The 26732-nt window shown below is 43.3% G+C and overlaps 1 protein-coding gene across 1 annotated transcript; it reads left to right on the top strand.

The window, feature by feature from the left end:
• The first annotated feature begins 61 nt into the window (after positions 1-61).
• Positions 62-26732, top strand: LOC134751236 (influenza virus NS1A-binding protein homolog). The gene is made up of 11 exons (XM_063686619.1): positions 62-252; positions 367-408; positions 11757-12280; positions 12778-13047; positions 13951-14202; positions 15506-15609; positions 17189-17375; positions 19285-19433; positions 23188-23350; positions 24473-24623; positions 26416-26732. Exons 2-11 carry the CDS (start codon positions 378-380, stop codon positions 26730-26732), a joined length of 2148 nt encoding a protein of 715 aa, XP_063542689.1. The 5' UTR covers positions 62-252; positions 367-377.

Raw genomic sequence — 26732 nt, 5'->3', positions numbered from 1 at the left:
AACTCGCAAGTTTTTTTACGTGACTCGAATAGCGTTGAAAAGCGAAAATTAATGGCGGCCGGATTTAAAAAGCGAAGCTGTCATATTCGCGTCAGCTGTCAAAACAAGTCGCGAGGTGCGTTGATGGCTGATGGCGTTGGCGTAACGAGAGCACACCACACCGAGGCGGCACGGCTGAGACACGGCATGAGTAACGCGTGACAGTGGAGTCTCTCTCGCGGGCGAGGCTCGCGGCAGCATCACACTCATCAGGTGGGTTTGTTTATGTCAGCCATGTGATTGCGAAGTGTGAACTGCGCCGCGGCCTTCGCGCGGTTTAATCCAGTTAGAGGCCGGTGGAACGCACTGACGCTCTCTCTGTTGCAGGATCCTGCACCATGCGAGGAGCGGAGTGCACCAACGGATATGGTGAGTGCTATTCTGTACATCTCTTTGTCTGCTCGCGAAGTTACTAGATGTTTCTCTACTCTAAGCGACACGGTTTATTTAGACCGCGTTTACGTTTCTTGTATTGAAACATTGGTCCCTCGTAGGAACTCAACCGGTTTTATATATTTATACGATGAAACAAACGACTATTTAAATCGTGTAGGATTTGGACAGAGTATTGATAAATAATAGGTGCCTTATACACCTGACCTTTACTAAACGGTTTTAAGTTTGAGCCACAGTTCAGTGTAATTGAGTTATGAGCTCAAAGTCAAGGTATTCATGGAAAGCAAGCCTGTTAGTGTCTCAGATGGCCATTGTACTGTGACAATACTTTCTGTAGCACATTGTGTTGCATATTTTCATGTGGTTATGTGACTGCACTTTGTTTTGATTTGAAACAATGCAAAACAATATGATTTTTCACTTCAGGGGCCCGTTTATCAAAAGAAGTCCCTTTTTGACAGCTTTTGTTAGATAGGGACTTCCACTTGTATTACAAGCTACAAGCTTTTGATAAATGGGCCCCAGATGTCATATTTACAACAAATAAATGAAATATTTTCTTTAAATTTCTTAATGATGGCCCGATTTACCAAATTTCATAAGAAAACTACTGCATAATTGAAATTTCATTTATAAACAAACAGATTCAAAGAGATGGGGAGTAAAACGGAGTGATTGATGATTATTATAGCTGTGATACTTTAACGATAACATTTGCTATATTTATATTTCTGGTTAGATAACAACCTTGTCACATGCTGATGCAGAACTAGTACATAACATAAGGAGATGGAAATCTTCGGGCTTGGGAAACTATTGAAATTTGCACACCAAAATATTCACCACATAGTTATATTGAATTAAGAATCTGAAATGTATAGCATTAATGCGAGACATATTCATCTCTCCTGATAGAAGTCTTAAGGGTCTCTGGCAAGCTCGGCTGTCCATACAAACGTAGTTCCGCTCTCATTTTAAAATGACTAGCTAGATTGCTTTGAAACTTGTACTAACAATAGGCTAAGGTACGTACTATGTCTGTAATTAGTTTATGTAGCTTCAGATACCATTCGTTAAAAAAATACAGCGAATTTAAATTTTTCATACAAAACTTGTTTTTGTTCTATTTCCTTTGTTTTATAAACTGGAGCTATATAAACTAATTTCAGACCTAGATATACCTCATGTCACTGTATGTGCAAAGTTTCATTACAATCCAACACATAGTTTTAAAATGAAAGCGGAATGTTTGTATAGGAAGGTGCAATTCGGCCGAGCATGCCGGGGACTCTTAACAAGAACTGAAATTGAGCAATGAATAAATTGACAATTAATTCCAGTCCTGACAATTTTTACATGTTATTGTGCTTATTACTGGTATTTACTAGTTAGTAGCGAAAATACAGCATTGGAAGTGTGACAGTCATTGGATACGCTGAAGTGTGTGTGTTGATTGTGTAGCAGATCCAATTGAAATAATTGTCTCTGGCAGTCAGTGCCCACCCATTCATTAATTTAGCGAGGCATTGCAAATTGTGTTATATGGTAAAATAAATATAGCTTGTTTTGCATGATTTAAGCGAGGTTTAGACTAGCAAGAACTTGCATGCAATTTACGTTACATTGCGGTATCTGATCAAACTTTTGAATGCAGTTTACCTTAGTAGTCGGCTTACTGCTTACTGCTAGCCTTTCTCCGCAGACGTCTTGTCTGATTGCCCTTGGCATAGGCCTCTCCCATATTCCTCCACGAGTCCCTGTCTAGAGCCTGTCTTCTCCAGAAGGCTCCAGCCACCTGCCTGAACTCGTCTTCCCATCTCATTTTTTGTCTTTGACAAAAAAAAAGTAGTCGGCAATGTAACTTAAATTGCATGCAAGTTCTTGCTAGTCTAAACCTCGCTTTACAGTGAACAAGTTATTTATGCATTCTAGTTTTTACCTGATTGGCCAAATAGTTATGTATTTAACTTATGTATACATGTATGTATGTACTATTTATGTACATGTGTTTCGAATGTTCTGCTGCCCATAGAACTTAGAGTGTAAATAAATCTGTAGTTATATTATTTAGCTAGAACAATATAGATTTAAAATTTCACCATTTTCACTTGTTATAAATTAAAACATATTTTTTGTTTAAGAAAGTGTACACTAGCTTGCCAGACTTGCCCGTTTCAGTCATGAATTAGATAATCTAGGGTTGAATTGCTACAAAACCAAAACATCGTGCAAGAAACAATCAATAAATACATAGGTGTTAGGTAATTATATTTAATGTTTGATAATAAAGGCGAACTTATCGCTAAAGCATTATGTACAATAATAAGTAGTTAGCACGCGGTCGCTGATAAGATAAGTAGGTACTTACAGGCAATCAGGATTGTTTTACTACAATAGAATTGTTTTATCAATCATCATCATCATTCCACGCGGACGAAGTTGTTTTACTTACGACGTTCTTAATGATAACATCTTTCATAGAGTACCTAAACATGTTGCTTTTTATACAGCATTGCTACATTTCCATAGTGACGGATTGATCACTCATCATTTTCTGGTATTTTAAAGCCCTGCGGGCTTATGACGCAATTACACTGCGCTGGATCTGGGTCTCTCGCCGCATCCAACGTCGGTTTCCTGGCAACCCCATAGTTCTCTGATTCAGTGACTGCATTAGCGCTTATAACATCTACACGGTTGCTTGGCACTTGTAGGGGGGCGGTTCCTACGAAAACTTACCGACGGAGATAGATGTAATAAGCGCTATTAGGTGAACTAAATAAAGGAAGCATTGCACGAGGGATTTGGTACATCGACTCGCCTGATTATATCTCTATTTGACGCGCGTAATTGTTTTGCCTAATTATATAGATAGGAACAGGCGGGTCAAAGTACCAAAATTCCTCGTGCTAAGCGGCCGAGGCACGTCTACACTGGCCGTTTTTGGCGCGAGGAAGTTTTGCTCGCGCTCTGTTTGGACCCGGCTAATAACGTTCAGCCTTTCGCTCTTATCTCGTATTTATTATCTTACAGTATTATGATATGCGGATTGCGTTATATTGTAATCCTAACTAGCTTCTCTGGATAATCCTATTCCTAGTTGCCAAGCGGCTAGCCCTATTGATATGGAACTAATTAGGCTAACTAAATCTAATAACGTCTTTCACTGCAATAAAAAATCCTTATTCCGAGTTGTCCCTCAGTGGGACCTGTCTAACTGCTTAGGTTTTACTACGTAAAATACGATGTGAGACTCGCCTAGTATGAAAAACGCATTCGAATGTGATTGTCGTCGCAATTGTGTCATTTGAGCATCTTCACTCGGCGGTTATACCTAGTATAGATATAAACTCGATATTATCAAATTACACGAGAACAGTTTATTCATGTAGTGGAAGGCCGTGCGCCGTCGATATATTTATGGCGGGGAACTAATCTCGTCTAATTAATGGTATTACGCACGTATTGTGCAAACTAATATAATCACAATATCGTAAATTAGGGTTAGGGTGGTTTGCTTACTCTGTTAAGAACATGGTAATAATATCATTATCATAAATTTGAGAATAAAGTGCTGCGCGCAGCGTAAACTACTTAGCTTGTTTTATGCATATAAGTAGAGATTTTCTTTATTACTTTCATAGAGTAACTTATACTAGAGCGGTACTGTCATAGTAAATTTTGTAACCCCAGTAAATTCACTGCCATCTGTTGACACACTTTAAAACTAAAATTGAAGATTTGTAAAAATACGATAAAATGTATTTAAATATAGATAAATGATTTTTTTTATTTGCATTAATTATTTTGATGATTTTGACCCATGTTCTTTCACTGATATGCGTTAAAATTGTTAAATAACAAACGAAACCATCAACGCCATCTATACGACTGTAGGCCAAAACTAGTAGCGCCCTCTGAACGAGAATCAAATTTTCTTGACTTACGAGGCACGTTTTTTCCTTAGACTGTATCCATCTATTACGGAGTTATATCTATCTTTGTTACTTTAAATATTCTTAATTAAGTAGGTGCTGGATGGTTTTTAGATTATTCTCTTATTTATATTTATATACATATAAATAAATATGCCACAGGATAGGCAGTACAAAGGCGAACTTATCCCTTTGAGGGATATTTGTTAAGACGAAAGGGGACGGCCGCGCGAAATCCTCTTTTCATATAATAATGAGGACTACGTTACCTCATTTTCTCTGGATATTAACGTTCTCGAGTATGTTTTGACACAATCTGGTGTATATCAACCACAGCTTTGCCCCTTCGTTAGATATTTTTATTTTTCGCTAGGTTTTGTTTCTAGAACCTAAGCTTTAACAGACCGGATCAACCAATCAGTCATCTCGAATACAACCTTAGTATCCGTTACTTCGACAGATCTGTCCTGATAACGAATCTAGACCCTGTTCCTATACGTATAGAGATGCTTTTCAAAGGCCCCCTGTACTAAACTGTACCTACTACTGATCTAGTTCGTACCTCACTGGAATGCTGTGGGCCTTCGACCTATTATCTGTGTTCATGACTGTGGCGACCGCTTGACGGTTATGGGTCACTTTAATTATCTTATGATTATGTCAGTCAACATGATCCATACTAATATCACTGCATAGTATAAAAACCGGCCAAGTGCGAGTCGGACTCGCGCACGAAGGGTTCCGTACCATTACGCAAAAAACGGCAAAAAAATCACGTTTGTTGTATGGGAGCCCCCTATATTTATTTTATTCTGTTTTTAGTATTTGTTGTTATAGCGGCAACAGAAATACATTATTTGTGAAAATTTCAACTGTAGCTATCACGGTTCATGAGATACAGCCTGGTGACAGACGGACAGACAGACAGACAGACGGACAGACAGACAGACGAACAGACAGACGGACAGACAGACAGCGAAGACTTAGTAATAGGGTCCCGTTTTTACCCTTTGGGTACAGAACCCTAAAAAAAATCGCTTTTCGCTCTGTATGTATGTCTGTCCCTATGTATGCTTAGATCTTTAAAACTAGGCAACGGATTTTGATGCGGTTTTTTTTAATAGAGTGATTCAAGAGGAAGGTTTATATGTATATTTTGTAAAGGTTTTGTTTAAATTAATTGAACTACCCGTGCGAGTAATAATGGGAAAGTGTGTATGTCTGTCTATTACCTCTTCACGCTTAAACCGCTGAACCGATTTAGTTGAAATGCCTAGATCCTTAGTGTCAGTGAAGGATCTAGACTTCTAAGAGAACAGAATTAATCTAATAGGTAAGATAAGATCAGACGAGCACAATCGAGAACAAATTGGTCAAAGTCTTGATAGTCAGGTTCGACGGCCGCTTTATAGGTACATTCAAGGTCAGTATTGATTAGGGCATATAGACAAATTACAACAAGTAACTGTCAATTTTTTTTTTGTGACACACTTTTATTGCTGACTGTACTTCTTCTCATTTGCATATCTATCGAGTACTTCTTGAGACCTTTCTTATGAGCCTAAACCTCATGTGTTTGTGTTTTTCCACCGAGGAGTTCCTTTGGCTACCTACCGGCTGCATCATTAGAACACCTCCATGTTAGCATATTATTGTATTGTCACCGGAATTACGATAGTACTCCCAATTTCAACTGAATCAGATACCGGGAAGTGGTTCAAATTTTAGTTACAAGATTTGAAGCACTATATATACATACAAAGGTATAGCAGTGAAGTTAAATAAAAGTGTGTAAAAATACACTGTAGGTAGCTATTAGGTAGTCTCGTATTTGGGCATTTTCACATAAAATTGTATCATTTACTTTTTTCGAAAATCCATCAACTGTTGGGTTATTTCTACTTAGAATCACGAGGACTATCCATTAAAAAAGAAAAAAAAAATGTTCCCAAAAAAAATTCAGTTTTGTAACGCATTTTCACATACATTTAGTATGGACGTATGGACCGTTACAAAACTGACACCCAAAATTTGTATGAAAAACGGGACATTTTTTTTCTTTGTCTCATTCAATAGTACTCATGCTTCCGAGTCTAAATAACCCAAAAGTTGATGGTTTTTCGAAAAAAAGTAAATGGTACAGTCAAGGGCATATATATATATATATATATATACATTCCCAAAGTTTGAAAAATATGTGTACGCTCTTACACCTTAGACAATAAAGTCGTGTTCACATATTTTTGAGCCATTTGTCTGGATCGATATTTTTGCCTGCGACTGTACCATTTTTTCTGAAAACTCCCATTTACACGCGATACGCACACATTTACAACTCAAGAGGTGAACGGGTAAAATCCTATGAATGAGTATGTGTGCCTACGAAATCGGCTTGTCACCAAGTCATAGTTTTGTCTTAGCGATCCTAGTCTGTGTATCAACGTAGTATGATTACGAGTACGGTTATGCCCGGTCTGTTAGTATAAAGGCCGGTTATCTCTAGATTAAGATTGCGCATTCAAAAAGAGATGAATGAACGATGAACAGTATTACACACACAGGTTAAAGAAGTACTGTTTTATGTAGAAGAACGTGCTGTTGTATCTCTATATCTCTACGGCGCAATATATATCAGTATACCAAACGTATTTGATGCGCGTACCTAAACCTATAATGCGTCTTACAACTTGTCCCCACATAATTTGATCTCCATATCCTTAAGGGGATTCCACGCCCCAATGACTTTCGATCTGAAGCCCTTAGTTTTCTAATGTTTTTTGTAGCTTATCATAATAACAGCAATCGCTTTAAGCAATATAGAATCCCATATTTACTTCAAAGTTCATTGTTTTCGAGATATTTGGCATCAAAGTTGAACAATTTTAGGCCAAAAAACTGGTTTTCTGGCCATAACTTTTGGGTTAATTAGTTTAAAATTAGAACCTTAGACACATTTTTAGAGACGTCATAGACGAACCCAAATATGTAGATTTCGTATATGTAAGATCCTTCACAGCAATCGAGATACGAAACAAGTGTTTTTTTAGACAATGTTTAAAAGAATCGTAAATAAATAAGTATTCATTTCTTTTAAAATCCAGTAGACAAAAACTGAGATAAAAGATTGAAGAAACGATAGCCGTTTGTCTTATAATTCTATATGTAGTACAAAAGTAGGAGATACGATTCAAAACTTGTCAACAATCGATGAAAACCTCAGTTAAATACCACCCCCCCCCCTTTAAATACGTTGGTAAAGGTCAGATATGTCATGTTTAGAATATTGCCTTCTGCGTGGAAACGGCCGGTACGCTTTTTGCAACAGCCTAGGCGTAGGTATACTAGTTATTCATGTGTATACTAACACATTCAATTAGGGTAAGAGCTAGGTTTGGCTTGCTGCTATGTAATAAACTATGTAGGCTTCGATAGACATAGAACAGGTTAAATATTTGAAGAACTTTGACCCGGCTACTGTTTCCTTCGTAAAAATTTAGCCTATGTCAACTAGGCCACAAAAAACCACAACTTGATGCCCCATTTGTCAAGATCGGCGCAGTAATTTTGCTGCTAATAGGACGAAACACCCGATATAATCATGATAATCCTTTGACATCCCATTTATTAATCTGCTCAGTGATTCTGCTGCTAGATGGATAATTATAACCCTCCCTTTTGCTTTGCTATATAGTTAGGTAAAAAAAAAATAACTTTTACGGTTTTGCGATAGCATTAATGTTTACGCTCACTAGCTTGAAGTATCATGGCTAAGTTATGCATGTAATGTTTTCTTTTCTCAAGTAAGTAATTTATTGTTATTCTTTTGAGAAATAAAGATCTTTAAACCGAAAAAATTTACATAAACGGTTCAAAAATTTTAAACCGCAAAAACTTGTTGAAATAATTAAATTTAGTTATCTTTCGAGACTTGAACTCGAGACTTATGGAATACAGAGCAAAATAGGAAGGAAGGTAGGAATAGTATTTTTATTAAATAATAAATTAATGACTGTAATATTTACTTATATTTTGTACGACTTGTGGTTATTAATTTATTATGCCTACTTGAATAAATGATTTTTGAAGTTAAAGTTGAAGTAGAGTAGAGTTTTCGTCACTGCCACCTGTTAAAGATTGGTCCTTGAGTAAGACTTGTTGTGGTTCGGTCGAGCGCCCGTTGACAGCAGAGAAGTCTCCGAGTGAGGCCGCGTGACGTCACTAGTCTTCCGTGAGTCCGTGACGCGTAATGTCATTTTCACAGATCACTTATAGGGGCAGTCAATTTATGTACCACTTTGTACCTTGTCACAGTGGCAATCAATATGAAGGCCGATGTCTAATATGATTGTCATTACGAAATAGTACAAAAAGTTAGATCTATTGAATGCATCTACCTAAAGGATCGAAAACCGCGTGCGATTTATTGCAAGATCTGTGGGTCCCGTTTTTACCCTTTGGGTAAGGCGGTTACGGCACCCTAAAAAGAAAAAAAAAGAAAAAACTGGTCAAGTGCGAGTCGGACTCCGCACGAAGGGTTCCGTGCCATTACGAAAAAAACAGCAAAAAAGTCACGTTTGTTGTATGGGAGCCCCATTTAAATATTTATATTATTCTGTTTTTAGTATTTGTTGTTATAGCGGCAACAGAAATACATCATTTTGTGAAAATTTCAACTGTCTATCTATTACGGTTCATGAGATACAGCCTGGTGACAGACGGACAGCGGAGTCTTAGTAATAGGGTCCCGCTTTTACCCTTTGGGTACGGAACCCTAAAAAGTGTGTGCGTGTAATCTTTACGCGCGATTGAAGTACCTTAAACTTCTTTGACGATGACGTTTATCGCTATGTTGGCACATTGACGCGTGTCCTATTGTGCGTGTGTCACTACTGAGCGTTACTTCCGTCAGAAAAAAAATCAGTTACCCTCTAGTCGCGCCTAAAGAAGTTTTACTTCAAAAACGTAGTTATAAAGTACAGTGCTCTAGAGCAAACATGTATCATTCTCTGCACACTTTTTAGAACAACAACGACCCACTTTCAGAGCAAGAGAAATTAACACTGGATTATTCACAGCAGTCATTTCAATCATTCGGCGTTTCAATCTTGTGTCTATTTTAATGATTAGTTTATACGTCCAAGGTGTAAACAGTTAGTTGCTTATAAGCTAAAAGTTTTCCGTGATAGATAAATTGCCAGTAGCGCGCGTCATTAAACATAAACCGCTTAACATGAAACTTATGGCCCTGAAAATAAAGTTCACAATAGCATGGTTATTTACATTTAGGCTCGAGTAATGGGTTCAATTGGAATGCCCTTGACCGCTGCTAGACGTACAGCTACCTGTTTCATTATCAGCTGTGTGAACGAGTGAGACAGCTTTCTTTCAGTTTTTGCGGGCGTAGACAGCACGGCATTATAACCAGACTGACCAATATATGTTGGTCTCTGTCTAGCGTAAGTAGTTAGAGATACAGAGGTCATCTTATATGAGGGATTTGTACGCAGTTGAGACGATGTTTTGCGATTAGTAGGCAGTTTTTGCAATGTCAAAGAAGTAGAATGGACGACGTATCCATTATGCGTATTGATCCACTGTGATTACACCTCGCAGTTGCTATCAGATATATCGAAACGGACGAGGTGGTCACATATATCTGAACAATGGAGGGTTTGTTGTCAAAGCGTAATACTTACTAGTAGTTTAATAAAAAAAAAACTTACTTCGTTGAATCATTAATAACATAACTCATTATCACAGCGAACTCACAATAGCCTTAAGAGGAAAGTACAAGCTTGTTTTACCAAGTTTGTTTCGGCCGTTTCTCCACGCAGTCCTCATTTTCCTATCTGGATATTGACATTATGGAAAATATTTTTACATAATTTGGTGTACGTATATTAACTATGGCTATGCCCCTACGTTTGACTTTTTTTAGATTTTTTGATTATTGTAAAAATTAGAAGCGAAAATCAGTTTTCATACAAATTTTTAAATGCTCCTAGCTTAAAATAATTAAAAATTCAAAAGAAATCAAACCTAGGGGCATAACTTTGGTTGATATACAGCTAGTTATGTCAAAATATTTTCAATAATGTTAATATGCAGAAAGGAAAATGAGGACTATTAACGTTTGTACGCTTGAAAATGCGATTTCGCACGGGTCCTCCACTTTCGTCTTAAGTGCCATGGACCCTACTGACGCTTAAGTTCTTCGTGCCAGTTTCCGCCATTTCCAATACTTTCCTAAAAACGAAACCACAGAAAAAATCTATCTAGCTACCGAATATGCTCACAAAATTTTAAAAGAAAGAAATGCGACCTTACAGAGGAGAACATCAGGAGATACGAAATCGTTTTCGCCCAAGCTGAAACGGAGACCTTCGCTAACGGTCGGTCAACAAGCTCTAGGTATACTAAATACCAAAATATTTATAAAAGTCCTACCTATAATTTTAAGTAGTAGGCCTGAGATTGATGTCACCTTAGACTGAATTTCGAACTTGTTTTACACGCTTTTCATTGGCCTGTCTTTGTATATTTGTTTGTTTATTACATATATGGAGGGTAAAATAATAACAACACACTTTTCTGACCATTTTAGAACTTATCTATTTACAATAAGGTTTGCCGTCAGTCACCTGTGCCGACGAAGCCACGGATATCTTATCAAGGTCGTCACGTGAGTTGAGACTTGCGAATACAAGGCACTCAGTCGCGCGTGCCTTGGCCACGTGCCTCTGATTGATACTTAGATAGAATATTATAAGACAGCTTGCGAGCAGCTTACCATAAGGGATTAGCTTTGCAATAATTCGCACATTTTTGATACATTGCGACATTTGATCAATCGATTGAATTTGTTTCAAATGCTTAGTCATATGTTTCGAAAATCACATGCTATTTGTTGCAAGGTCTGAGGAGCCCTGTACATTTTCATGCCAATTAAGTTTGAAAGGCCAATGCAAAATTATTAAATCGCCACGCCATCTAGCGCGGTAACCATAGTCGGTGTGCACGTAAGCTTTACCGAAAATTTAACCAATTCTGCCCAGTTCTTTGGAGATATATGGGGACATTTATGGAATGCAAAAACACACAACCATACAGCCACTCATATAAATGCTTCCGCTATACTATTTGCATTCCGTAATAAGGGGTAAATATGAACGTAGGATAAGATATTCCATATAGCTCGCAGTTCAAATGCAGCTTATGTATTCACTTGATCGTCTCATCGAAAGATCAGTGCTGGAAGTCACCAGCATTATGCTGAGATTAGACCATTTCGTGGCACTTTCTCGTTTTATATAATTTATAATTTTCTTCTTCGTTTAAAAATGAAAGAAGTACTTTCTAATACCCACGTTAATTCTCTGTTGTCAGGCGGCGCGTCACCTGAACAAGCGTCAGCCAGCGACAGCGAGGGCGAGGAAGCGAGCGCTGGCTCCGGCGGCGAAGGAGCCGTAGAACTCCTAGCCGAAGACTTGGAACTACCAGCGCGCGCCCTCGCCTCGCTCAACGCGCTACGCAAGTCTCGACAACACTTCGACGTCCTACTCGTTGCTGGGGGCGAAGAAACGCCCGCACACAAGGCAGTGCTTGCTGCTGCGTCACCGTATTTATTAGAAACTTTAGCGGAGCCTCTGCATCGCGTAGCGGGGGTTGACGCTGCGTCGTTACGTGCGTTGGTCGAATGGGCGTACACAGGACGATTAGTGGCGTCTGTTGGCGCTCCAGCGCGGAAACTATACGAAGCTGCATGGCGGCTGAGAGTAGAAGGAGCGAGATTGGCGTTAGCGGAGAGGCTTGTGCGGCGGGCGACGCCGCAGGATGCGCTAGAGTTGAGAGCTCTGCCGGATTTACCGCCGCAGCACAGGCATCATCTCGACACGTTTATTGCTGCACATGTAAGTATATATAAGCTTGTGTAATATTTCATTTCCAAAAGCATATTTTAATGAATACTTATGTTAAAATAGGTGTCTGGACAACGTTTATAGCTAAGGAGTTATGGATGCAAAAGTTGCCAGAAACACTAAAACCGTTTTATTATTGTTTTCGAAGATTTAATTCAACACGAGGAGCGAGTAACTTGTGCAATGATCACCGTTAATTTTAAAGACATATTTAATGGAGCTATATTTTTTTAGGATTGTCATTAATAAACCTGTTTAAATCAAATGTACTCTACATATTTACTAAGCTAGATCAGTGAAAAAATCTGAGGGCCTACCGCGAAAATTGCTTTACACTGGCTCTTGCATATTCGAATGATAGACGCAAATAGAGGAACGAGCGGTTCGCGGTAGGCCTCCGATTTACAGAAAATATGTCACTACGCATTTTAGCAACCAAAATTTAGGCGATACGATAGGTCCACTAATCCATTTCTTTGTTCATTCAGTTCGACGAGATCTGCGCCTCGGGCGCGCTAGCGGCGCTCCCTGCAGTAACCGCCGAGCTTCTCCGCGAGTCCTCAGCCGAAGACGGTGGCGAGGCCCCGCGCGCTGTCGCTGACGCGGCGCTCGTATGGCTGAGGGACCGACCGTTAGATGAGGAGTTATACTCCAGGACGCATCTATTGTTCGTGGATGGAGGAGGAGAGTTAAGGGATTGTGGGGAGCTGCCGGCCGCGAGGACTGATGCGCCTGAGCTACAGGAATATCGGCGTGAGGTGAGTGTGCAAGCTGATGCTATTGAAGTAAGAATAGGTGCTGTGTTCACGCAAAACACTGATAGGATATAGTAATAGGCGATGTATTTTGACTAGTGTGGTTGCAATTGCTACACGCCTACACGGCAAGCTGACTGAATTGCATTGAGAGTTCTGAATTGATGAACGCTAGATTTTTGGGCTAACTGTAATACGAAAATTAGTCGAAGTATGTGTTCATGTCGTATTGTCGTTGTATATTCTTCTCCGCTAACAATAGTACATTATTGTCGAGGCTCGGAAGTAGCTACTTGCTGGCTGAGGATTCGTTTTAAACAGACGACCTTGGGAGTCCGTTTAATTGAATCCGAAGCCTGCAAGTAGCCTTCCAGCCGAGTCATATATAGTGCTTTTCTCAAAAATGGCGCAATAAATGCAAATATAATAGAAATACTTTACAGAAGCAACGTTCTTTATGTATATATTTTCACAGAAAAAAGTAAAAAGATTTGCTTTGCCGCCGTTTTATTTTTTTTATTAAAAATGGAAGTGCATTTTTCTGCTGAAAATACGCCAACCTATTTGAGACACCTAAATAGTCGCGGTACCAACATTATAATAATAAGTACTGATCATCTGTTTGGCTGTTTAATGGACCTATGCCTTCATTTGATATGGCCACTTCAACTTTTAAAAAGTTTGAAACTCGACAAATAATGGAATTTGTATGCAACATTGCAGTCCCGAAATTGAGACTGCAATGTTTTTAACTTTTTAATTATTTGACTGACCATAAACTACGCACTTCGCGACCTACTTTTTAACCGGCAATGTCGACTTTGCCGTCCATTTTTGAGAAAAATAAGTTAAAAATTGCATAAAATTACAGATTTAACTTAACTATTTGAAATATTTGTTCCACAGGCCGTGGAGCGTCGACGCCGCGAGCCAGGCATCGGCGCCACAACACCCAAACCGCTCGCGGGGGGCGAGCTCGGCGCCCGCGAGCGCGCTAAAGGCGCCGGCGGCGACTGCGCCGTGCTGGCCGCGAGGTCGCTCGGTGCGAGAGCTACGCAGGCGTTGTTAGCCGTGCACGGGAGACTAGTGGCCGCTAGGGTGGCGTGGAGACCGGCTGGAGGTCCGGTCGCACGCGGCGGGAAGCTCGGACACACACAGGTTAGCTTTACTTAACTCATCTCATAGGTTACTAGATGGACCATAAATTCGCCGACGGCGAGTACATCGTAATGGCAGTCTTAGATTTCTATAGAGTAGTAGAGGTAGGATATAATGATTTATTATCTCATTCGAATATGGCTGTAGATTACCGAAATCTTACAGAACAACGGAGAAGACCACGAAAAGGTAGCCTAACGATCATGTTGAGATTGCAGGGAAAGGGAACCATTGGGTGACGTGAAAACTCATTCGTCTGCCAAAATGGTCAAAAAGGACCTTTAGTTAAAATTTGGTTTCTTTTTGATTCTCGATAGAAGGGAGTTTAAACCTTCTACCAGTGCTTTACTTTTTGCAAAGTTTTGTCAACAATTGATAGCTCGTATAACAGCCTAGCCAAAAACACTATCCTCAAAATACCACAGATCAATGTCTGTACAGTCGGCCTAGCCAAGGTGACAATCGCTATCGCTTCGACAACGAAACGCTTTGTGTCTCTCTATCACTCTTCCATTAGCGGCCAGGCCGCGTAGCCAACACGCCAATCGCTTACGCTCCGTAGCGATCGAAACGCAACTGTCACTGTCGCACTAATATGGAAGAGCGATAGAGAGACACAAAGCGTTTCGTTGTCGAAGCGATAGCGATTGTCACCTTGGCACAGAATAAGTAATAGTATTATCATAAATATCATACAGGACGGCCACGCACCGCCCCGCCCCGACTCGAGTTACCTCGCCCCGCGACACCAGATTGACGGCCTTTTGCCGGCCGCTCAGTACTATTTTTAAGCAACTTACACTATGACGCATGCCGCGTGTACAGACGTGCCGTTCACACATAGAAACGCAAGTGATTTTTCATGTATAGCGTGTCTGCCCTGTGACCTTGGCTAGGCCGGCAGATTGTACTCGTACCATAGAGTAACTTATACTAGAGCGGTACTGTCATAGTAAATTTTGTAACCTTAGTAAATTCACTGCCATCTGTCGACACACTTTAAAACTAAAAATGAAGATTTATAAAAATACGATAGAATGTATATAGATAAATGATTTTTTTTATTTGCATTAATTATTTTTATGATTTTGACCCATGTTCTTTCACTGATATGCGTTAAAATTGTTAAATAACAAACGAAACCGTCAACGCCATCTATACGACTGTAGGCCAAAACTAGTAGCGCCCTCTGAACGAGAATCAAATTTTGTTGATTTTCGAGGCACGTTTTTTCCTTAGACTGTATCCATCTATTACGGAGTTATATCTATCTTTGCTCGTACTAGTGCGGATCGTGTTTCAGGACGCCCCTCCGGAACCGGACGGCGAGAAGCGAGCGGAGCTGGCGGGCGGGCGCTGCGCGCACGGCGCGGCCGCGCTCGGACAGCGACTAATAGTTTGTGGCGGGTGAGCGTCTTTGTTACTTTATACTTTTCACTGGATTGAAGAAGCAAAAACTAGAGATAAATGGAAGGAGTTGGAGGAGGCCTATACTCGAGAGAGGTCCTTAATATCTAAGACATAATCTATATCAAATTAAAAAATTAAATTTTATTAAAATAATTGAATTATAAATTATATTAAAATCAACATAATGAAAAAAAAAAAAATATTTTGAAGACGTACAGTAAATTATTTAGAATTTAAAATATAAAGTATAAGTTATGCATGTACTATTAATTCAATATTTCTCTTATTAATATTGTAACGATATTAAGGAATAAACGGCTTTTTTATTTTTTTATTTTATTTTTATTTATTTATTTATACTTTTCATCGAAGATTCATTAATTATATTAGACGATACGGTCTAATGCCTCGGCGACGAAATGCACGTTAGTTTACACGCAAAACTTCTAATATTTCTTTGTTTACAATGGGCTAGATGACAAATTTTCATTAATGGTACCGATCGATCAGGTTTATTTTTAGGATCAAATGTTTATATGGGACCTACAGCATTAAAGCAATACAAACGTCAGAAATGATAGTCAAAGTCTGACAGTACTTCACTCGCGAAACGCTCCTAGCAAAACGATAAGTGAACGTGACGTCGAGGTCACTGAGAGTCCATTTTGAATGTATGGACAAAACGAGAAAATTGCGTTTTTGTCGGTGAAATATTGCGTTTATGTATATAGTTGCTATACAATCTTTTTGGATAAAATGTAAGGAATCGAATGGTACCATTACTTATATCCTTTTTGAAAGTTAAAAAATTACTTAAATTTTGAAACTTTCAAGTCCAATTTTTTTGTATTATTTCCATATATTATTTTAATATCTACATTATTGTGATAAATTGCTCATTTGCTACCTATGTTACTAGATTTTGTTATAAAATTCAACATGTGTCATCATCCCTATTTCTAGCAACGAAAACTATATGTATACAGACAAATATGTTTCTGAATTGTTCATGCCAAGTTTCATGTCATTTTAAAATGCTTCGATTGTGTGGCGGCTATGTTATCGTAACTCTTATCTATCATCTTATCAATCTTATCTTCATATTTTTCACCTCAGCAGCTCGAACAAGCATACTTTCGTCACTCCCTGGAGTGAGGAAAGTGCGACTCGTCACTCCAGGGAGTGAAACAATGTAGCTTTTTAATTTAGTGAAGGCCATGAACTTCATACTTTTATTACATTTTTTTTTATGGTATGGTACGGTACGGTACGGTACGGTCCGGTCCGGTCTCGTATCGTATCGTATCTTATCGTATCGTACATATTATAATACTTTTTTTTCTGTTTATTCTGTGTAATTAGAAATACATTTTAACCTTTAATATGTTCTCACTACTGAGGTGAAAAATTATGTGTGCAACACGAGAGCAAAGTTATTTTACATCTCGTGTTTTTGAGTCCCTCGCCACGCTCAAGATTCTACCTTAGAATCTTTCGCTTTCTCGGGACTCAAAGTAAACACTCGCAAGAAATACCAACTTTCCTCTCTTGTTGCACAATAACGATATCGTCATAGTTACGACCGCGCCCGCGTGCTCCGCAACTGCGAGGCGTACTGCCCGGGCACCAACGCGTGGTCACCCCTAGCCGACATGCGCGGCGCGCGCGCACGCTTCCCCGCAGCCGCGTTGGGAGGGAAAGTGTACGCGCTGGGCGGCTCTGACGGACATAACGAGTTGGACTCGGTGGACGCCTTTGAAGAGGTACGTAATAACTACTTGCATAGAGTTACTTATACTAGAGCGGTACTGTCATAGTAAATTTTGTAACCCCAATAAATTCACTGCCATCTGTCGACACACTTTAAAACTAAAAATGAAGATTTATAAAAATACGATTAAAATGTTTTTAAATATAGATAAATGATTTTTTTTATTTGCATTTTTTTTTTTTTTTTTTAATACCACGTCGGTGGCAATCAAGCATACGGCCCGCCTGATGGTAAGCAGTTACCGTAGCCTATGAACGCCTGCAACACCGGAGATATTACACGCGCGTTGCCGACCCTTTAATTATTAATTATTTTTATGATTTTGACCCATGTTCTTTCACTGATATGCGTTAAAATTGTTAAATAACAAACGAAACCGTCAACGCTATCTATACGACTGTAGGCCAAAACTAGTAGTGCCCTCTGAACGAGAATCAAATTTTCTTGATTTTCGAGGCACGTTTTTTCCTTAGACTGTATCTATATATTACGGAGTTATATCTATCTTTGCTAGTTGTTAGTAGAACAGTGATTCGCAACTCGTGGCTGATAGGGTGGTATCCCACCTGTCCAATGTCATTGCGTCTCACTCTTATTAAGCAAAAGGTGAGGCAATACCACCCATACGAACGACTACGGCAAATTTTATGTATGTATGTCAAACGATACCTTTTTAACCCCCAACGCAAAAAAAAGAGGGGTGTTATCTGTTTGACGCCAATGTCTGTCTGTCTGTGGCATCGTAGCTCCCCGACGGATGGGCCCGTCTCGATGAGTTTTTTTATGTGAAAGCGAGTTTTCCTGCTGTTTTTAGCTATGTTTCATAGAAATTGATCGAGCTGTTTTAAGAGTATCAGCTCTTTTCCAAAATGATACAAAGCATTTTAGCATAAATTAGATTTTGTTGACATATGGCCACAGAATAAATAATATTACTAGGTACAGTCGCCATCAGATATATCGGAGCGCCCGAGGTGCTCACAAATATCTTAACACGCCTCTATTGTCAAGGCGTTAGAGTGCGTGTTCAGACATTTTGAGCACCTCGGGCGCTCCGATATATTTGATGGCGACTGTACAGAAGGTTCACTTTCTAACAAAACGTGTCTATTACGACAGATATGACCGCTAGGTGACGCAAGCGCGAACAAGCGTCCGTTCCGTAGCGGTGCGCGGCAATTACTACGGCTAGACACCAAAATTGGTGTGGGCCGCATGTACTTGTAGTGACGCGACGAAATTGCGGAGTGAGCCACGCCTGATATTCCGTAGGGGTTTAAAAAAAATAGTTTTTGTAAAAATCTTCTGGCTGGACGTCGTGATAGCGGACATGCAAGAGAATCTCACACTTGAGGATGCCGAAGACCGGACAAAGTGGAGAAGATTAAGTAGGAAAGCGGACCCTGGCGCTAGGCCGGGAAAACGCTAGGTCGAAGAAGAAGAGTTTTTGTAAAAATCTTGGTCCCATACAAAATAAAACGTTCTGCCTGTTCTCGAATACGTGTGACCATAGAGTAACTTATACTAGAGCGGTACTGTCATAGTAAATTTTGTAACCCCAGTAAATTCACTGCCATCTGTCGACACACTTAAAAACTAAAAATTAAGATTTATAAAAATACGATAAAATGTATTTAAATATGGATAAATGATTTTTTTTATTTGCATTAATTATTTTTATGATTTTGACCCATGTTCTTTCACTGATATGTGTTAAAATTGTTAAATAATAAACGAAACCGTCAACGCCGTCTATACGACAGTTGGCCAAAGCTAGTAGCGCCCTCTGAACGAGAATCAAATTTTCTTGATTTTCGAGGCACGTTTTTTCCTTAGACTGTATCTATCTATTACAGAGTTATATCTATCTTTGGTGTGACGTTACCCCTATTTGTTGACAGGGCGGAGAGACCGGTTTGGGCAAGTGGGTTCCGCGCGCTCGCCTGCCCGGCGCGCGCTCGCACGCGGCGGCCGCGGCCGACCACGAGCGCGGCCTGCTGTACGTCGTGGGCGGCTGGGCCGGCGGACGCAGTCTCAAGGCTGTGCACAGGTAGCTTACATACTGTTGTCTTGTTGTATCATAGGGTAGAGGCCGGTGGTTGACGGCCGCGGCCGACCACGAGCGCGGCCTGCTGTACGTCGTGGGCGGCTGGGCCGGCGGACGCAGTCTCAAGGCTGTGCACAGGTAGCTTACATACTGTTGTCTTGTTGTATCATAGGGTAGAGGCCGGTGGTTGACGGCCGCGGCCGACCACGAGCGCGGCCTGCTGTACGTCGTGGGCGGCTGGGCCGGCGGACGCAGTCTCAAGGCTGTGCACAGGTAGCTTACATACTGTTGTCTTGTTGTATCATAGGGTAGAGGCCGGTGGTTGACGGCCGCGGCCGACCACGAGCGCGGCCTGCTGTACGTCGTGGGCGGCTGGGCCGGCGGACGCAGTCTCAAGGCTGTGCACAGGTAGCTTACATACTGTTGTCTTGTTGTATCATAGGGTAGAGGCCGGTGGTTGACGGCCGCGGCCGACCACGAGCGCGGCCTGCTGTACGTCGTGGGCGGCTGGGCCGGCGGACGCAGTCTCAAGGCTGTGCACAGGTAGCTTACATACTGTTGTCTTGTTGTATCATAGGGTAGAGGCCGGTGGTTGACGGCCGCGGCCGACCACGAGCGCGGCCTGCTGTACGTCGTGGGCGGCTGGGCCGGCGGACGCAGTCTCAAGGCTGTGCACAGGTAGCTTACATACTGTTGTCTTGTTGTATCATAGGGTAGAGGCCGGTGGTTGACGGCCGCGGCCGACCACGAGCGCGGCCTGCTGTACGTCGTGGGCGGCTGGGCCGGCGGACGCAGTCTCAAGGCTGTGCACAGGTAGCTTACATACTGTTGTCTTGTTGTATCATAGGGTAGAGGCCGGTGGTTGACGGCCGCGGCCGACCACGAGCGCGGCCTGCTGTACGTCGTGGGCGGCTGGGCCGGCGGACGCAGTCTCAAGGCTGTGCACAGGTAGCTTACATACTGTTGTCTTGTTGTATCATAGGGTAGAGGCCGGTGGTTGACGGCCGCGGCCGACCACGAGCGCGGCCTGCTGTACGTCGTGGGCGGCTGGGCCGGCGGACGCAGTCTCAAGGCTGTGCACAGGTAGCTTACATACTGTTGTCTTGTTGTATCATAGGGTAGAGGCCGGTGGTTGACGGCCGCGGCCGACCACGAGCGCGGCCTGCTGTACGTCGTGGGCGGCTGGGCCGGCGGACGCAGTCTCAAGGCTGTGCACAGGTAGCTTACATACTGTTGTCTTGTTGTATCATAGGGTAGAGGCCGGTGGTTGACGGCCGCGGCCGACCACGAGCGCGGCCTGCTGTACGTCGTGGGCGGCTGGGCCGGCGGACGCAGTCTCAAGGCTGTGCACAGGTAGCTTACATACTGTTGTCTTGTTGTATCATAGGGTAGAGGCCGGTGGTTGACGGCCGCGGCCGACCACGAGCGCGGCCTGCTGTACGTCGTGGGCGGCTGGGCCGGCGGACGCAGTCTCAAGGCTGTGCACAGGTAGCTTACATACTGTTGTCTTGTTGTATCATAGGGTAGAGGCCGGTGGTTGACGGCCGCGGCCGACCACGAGCGCGGCCTGCTGTACGTCGTGGGCGGCTGGGCCGGCGGACGCAGTCTCAAGGCTGTGCACAGGTAGCTTACATACTGTTGTCTTGTTGTATCATAGGGTAGAGGCCGGTGGTTGACGGCCGCGGCCGACCACGAGCGCGGCCTGCTGTACGTCGTGGGCGGCTGGGCCGGCGGACGCAGTCTCAAGGCTGTGCACAGGTAGCTTACATACTGTTGTCTTGTTGTATCATAGGGTAGAGGCCGGTGGTTGACGGCCGCGGCCGACCACGAGCGCGGCCTGCTGTACGTCGTGGGCGGCTGGGCCGGCGGACGCAGTCTCAAGGCTGTGCACAGGTAGCTTACATACTGTTGTCTTGTTGTATCATAGGGTAGAGGCCGGTGGTTGACGGCCGCGGCCGACCACGAGCGCGGCCTGCTGTACGTCGTGGGCGGCTGGGCCGGCGGACGCAGTCTCAAGGCTGTGCACAGGTAGCTTACATACTGTTGTCTTGTTGTATCATAGGGTAGAGGCCGGTGGTTGACGGCCGCGGCCGACCACGAGCGCGGCCTGCTGTACGTCGTGGGCGGCTGGGCCGGCGGACGCAGTCTCAAGGCTGTGCACAGGTAGCTTACATACTGTTGTCTTGTTGTATCATAGGGTAGAGGCCGGTGGTTGACGGCCGCGGCCGACCACGAGCGCGGCCTGCTGTACGTCGTGGGCGGCTGGGCCGGCGGACGCAGTCTCAAGGCTGTGCACAGGTAGCTTACATACTGTTGTCTTGTTGTATCATAGGGTAGAGGCCGGTGGTTGACGGCCGCGGCCGACCACGAGCGCGGCCTGCTGTACGTCGTGGGCGGCTGGGCCGGCGGACGCAGTCTCAAGGCTGTGCACAGGTAGCTTACATACTGTTGTCTTGTTGTATCATAGGGTAGAGGCCGGTGGTTGACGGCCGCGGCCGACCACGAGCGCGGCCTGCTGTACGTCGTGGGCGGCTGGGCCGGCGGACGCAGTCTCAAGGCTGTGCACAGGTAGCTTACATACTGTTGTCTTGTTGTATCATAGGGTAGAGGCCGGTGGTTGACGGCCGCGGCCGACCACGAGCGCGGCCTGCTGTACGTCGTGGGCGGCTGGGCCGGCGGACGCAGTCTCAAGGCTGTGCACAGGTAGCTTACATACTGTTGTCTTGTTGTATCATAGGGTAGAGGCCGGTGGTTGACGGCCGCGGCCGACCACGAGCGCGGCCTGCTGTACGTCGTGGGCGGCTGGGCCGGCGGACGCAGTCTCAAGGCTGTGCACAGGTAGCTTACATACTGTTGTCTTGTTGTATCATAGGGTAGAGGCCGGTGGTTGACGGCCGCGGCCGACCACGAGCGCGGCCTGCTGTACGTCGTGGGCGGCTGGGCCGGCGGACGCAGTCTCAAGGCTGTGCACAGGTAGCTTACATACTGTTGTCTTGTTGTATCATAGGGTAGAGGCCGGTGGTTGACGGCCGCGGCCGACCACGAGCGCGGCCTGCTGTACGTCGTGGGCGGCTGGGCCGGCGGACGCAGTCTCAAGGCTGTGCACAGGTAGCTTACATACTGTTGTCTTGTTGTATCATAGGGTAGAGGCCGGTGGTTGGCGGCTAGCCCGGCGGACGAAGTCTCAAGGCTGTACACTGTCATGTTACTCAATATTCGTCGGAGAGAGATGGGCTTCGGTAACTGGGTGCCGGACGCGGCCGACCACGAGCGTGGCATTCTGAACGTCGTGGGGGGACGGAGTTTCAAGGCTGTTCACACATGTGAAACATGTAATGTACATAGATTACATGTAACCCAAAGAGCATTTGGCAGGTCTACACAGAACATGCCGCAAGAAGATCGTTGCTCGGTTTGTGACGTCACCACGATGCTTCGTGTGGCACGTCATTACCCTGCACTACATTTGTCGCGGCTCCGGTACTTCATGACTTATAGCGCAAGTTAAGATCAAAAGCGACACATCGTGTGATTAATTCCCAGTTAAATTACTTTAACTAATACAACCACTATGTAGACTAAAAACTAAAGATCACCGGAACGCATGTTCTCATACTGTTATAGGAAAAAGCCGAGAAATGAGACATTATCGAAATTACAATCCATCAAACTGTTTCGAGCAGCAACTGACTGATACGAAGTCTCATAAACTTTAACCAATTACCTCTGATTCCTTACCCATTCGTTCTCTGTTCAGATACGAGCCAGCCACGGACGCCTGGTCAGACGCCCGACCCCTGACCACCGGTCGGTCGCAGTGCTGCGCCGTGCCGTGGCGCGGCTCGCTGTGGGCGCTCGGGGGCTGCGACGCCTGGCGCTGTCTGGCTTCTACAGAACTACTGTCCTTGGAGGACCCCGAGGTGTGTCACTGGCATACAGTAACTTATACTAGAGCGTTACTGTCATACTCAATTTTGTAACCCCAGTAAATTCACTGCCATCTGTCGACACACTTTAAAACTAAAAATAAATATTTATAAAAATACGATAAAATGTATTTAAATATGGATAAATGATTTTTTTATTTGCATTAACTATTTTTATATGATTTTGACCCATGTTCTTTCACTGGTATGCGTTAAAACTATAAATAACAAACGAAACAGTCAACGCCCTCTATACGAGTGTAGGCCAAAACTAGTGGCGCCATCTGATCGAGAATCAAATTTTCGTGATTTTCGAGGCACGTTTTTTCCTTAGACTGTATCCATCTATTACGGAGTTATATCTATCTTTGGTCACTGGTGACATCTTCTAAGTAACCTTGGTGACTTTACGCAGTGCGGAATCGATGGTGGACGCAGGTTCAGGCGCAACTCTGTTTTCGTCACAATCAGCTAGCCTTACTGATTCCTTTCAGTAAAGTTAGTAAAGGGATAGAATGGTGGATTGCTGCTCATTAAAATTAGGCGAATTCATCTTGACATCTTTTTCTTTGACAAGAGCGTTGTTAAATACTAATTGACTCAATAGCCTGACTGGCATTGTTACAATTTGTTTACAGTTCATCTTATGCCGTGTGACTGATTTATTTCTTTTCGTTTCTCATGCTCTCAAAGAGGGTCATTGTTGTTCTAAAAGGTGTGCAGAAAATTATATGTTTCTGCACTAGAGCATTTTACTTTCCAATTACGATTTTTTTTACGATAAGCAATTGAAATTTGGGTTTAAACGGATTTGTTATACAATTTCCATTCTGATATTTAACTCCCCATTCCATAAATAACGATACTTTTGCCTAAATTGTTAATTGAAAGTACCATCAAGAAATACTATAAAAATGAATACATAGTCATGTTTTAAAAAAAACGCATGAATTTTACTTTCCTCGTATTCGAAATGAAAAGTAGAGTGTTTAACTCGGGAAAGGCATCATTTCAGCCTCTTACTATTGGCGCTTTCATTGCGTTCGAGCGCCAAACTACCTCGGCAGAAATGAGTGCCTTTCATCCCGTGGCTAACAATCTACTATTCTTTGACAGGCTGGTTGGTCTCCCGGCCCGCTGCTGCCTTCAGCGCGACGCTCGATGGGCGGCTGTGCTTGGCGAGGCCGACTAGTCGTCGCCGGAGGGTCCGACGGCGCGGCCTCCTTACGACGCGTGGATTGGTTGCTGCCGGGCGCCGAGCCTGCAGGTAAAATATACAGAGGCCTACTGTCATCGGGTGTCGTTTGTGGGGAGGCCGACTCGTAGCAGGAGGGTCGGACGGCGCGTGGATTGGTTACTGCCGGGCGCCGAGCAGGTAACGTGTCTGGTTATACGATTACCGTTTTACTTTTTGGAGAGAAAATCTTAGGAGAAGGAATCAATTAAGTTCACCTTTGTACAGTCAAGTGTAAAAATATACCCTGCACTCATCATACTCATAAATATGTCAGCGAATTAAGAACTATGGGATATATTTTTATACAAGGCAAGAATTATACAACTAGAGTTGTATAATTCTTTCGGATTGGATTTACAAGAGGAAAAATACGACTAAATAAATAAATAAAGATCATTTATTTTCAGCTAAAGGTTACAGACATTCCAGGGGTCTCCGCACTAGGCAGTGCCTGTATCGCGGGGAACTAATTATAATTTAAATATCAGACTTTGTTACAATTAAAAACTATCATTTAGTAAGAAACTACTAACTACAAACTAAGGCTTAATCTAGACACAATATTGAAACTAAATTTTGTTAAATATGGCTTCTGTCTCGGCATAATTTTGTGAGTGCAGCAGTTTGAAAAGCAGTTTTTTCGCTGTATTTACTCTCGTTTTTAGGGTTCCGTACCCAAAGGGTAAAAACGGGACCCTATTACTAAGACTCCGTTGTCCATCTGTCTGTCACCAGGCTGTATCTCATGAACCGTGATAGCTTTTCACAGATGATGTATTTCCGTTGCCGCTATAACAATAAATACTAAAAAGTACGGAACCCTCGGTGGGCGAGTCCGACTCTCGCACTTGGCCGGTTTTTATCATTATCTTCATCTTCCTCGCGTTATCCCGGCGTTTTGCCACGGCTCATGGGAGCTTGGGGTCCTTTTGACCACTAATTCTAAGAATTGGCGTAGGCACTAGTTTTTACGAAAGCGACTGCCATCTGGCCTTCCAACCCAGAGGAGGAACTAGGTCTTGTTAGGTAAGCGAGGCAATAAGAAAGTAGATGTGTGTAATGACCAATGCACACGCGTTTCATACGACGTTTTTCAACACATTTGCGAGAAAAAAAAGATACTCATATTATTTAAATTTTAATAGTTAAAACAGTTAGTATTGTGTATTGCATCTGTCATACTCGTACTGCCGGCCGCCCCTCGCCCCGGCCGCGGGCGGCGCGGCGGGCGGGCCGGCCGGGCCGCGCACCGCGCAGGCGCGAGGAGCGCGCCGGTGCCCGCCAGTCCGACCAATTAAAGAAGGCTCCCTTTCCATGCATATTAATAGCAATCAGTTAGCTTCTTAACTCGTTCCAATAATATAATGAAAAAGCACGAGTGGAATAATACACTGAAAGAGTACGCGTGTTTTAATATCTAGGATTATGAGCCAAAAATCGGTGGAATAAAAACGTCGTTTTGAGCAAGTGTGTTGAAAAAATATATTTTGTATTTTGACCTCCGGATTGGATGTACATACTCTCTCTCGTTTGAATGTATATCTGAATAGTTGTATTTGTAAATTAATTTTTAACAAGCAGAAACGTCTGCGATCGATGCTATTAAGCTTAGAATAAATTTAAAAGTGGAAAAATTACTGCCTCGGGTGAGACTTGAACTCACGGCCTCTGGATCGATACTCCAGCGCTCTGCCAACTGAGCCACCAAGACCTAATCCATAGTCAGCAAATCTTCCCACTATATGGTGTTCAAGTCTCATCCAAGGCAGTAATTTTTCCACTTTTAAATTTATTCTAAGTTGTATTTGTATTATGTATACAGGAGGCACCTGGCAGTCCGGTCCGCCGCTGCGCCGCGCGCGCGCCGGGCTGGGCGTGGCGGAGCTGCGCGGCGCGCTGTACGCGGCGGGGGGGTTCTCGGGCCGCGAGTTCCTGGCCTGCGTGGAGTGGCTGCCCGACCCCGACGCCGAGTGGACCATGCTGGCCGACCCTCCCCTAGTATGTACTATGCCTGCCTACTCTACACTATCGGCGCGCTGTACGCGGCGGGGGGGTTCTCGGGCCGCGAGTTCCTGGCCTGCGTGGAGTGGCTGCCCGACCCCGACGCCGAGTGGACCATGCTGGCCGACCCTCCCCTAG

Source organism: Cydia strobilella, chromosome 21 (genome assembly GCF_947568885.1).
Source record: "Cydia strobilella chromosome 21, ilCydStro3.1, whole genome shotgun sequence".
NCBI classification, from domain to species: Eukaryota; Metazoa; Arthropoda; class Insecta; order Lepidoptera; family Tortricidae; genus Cydia; species Cydia strobilella.
The sequence above is the reverse complement of the archived record's forward strand: the minus strand, read 5'-3'. Positions and strand labels throughout refer to the sequence as shown.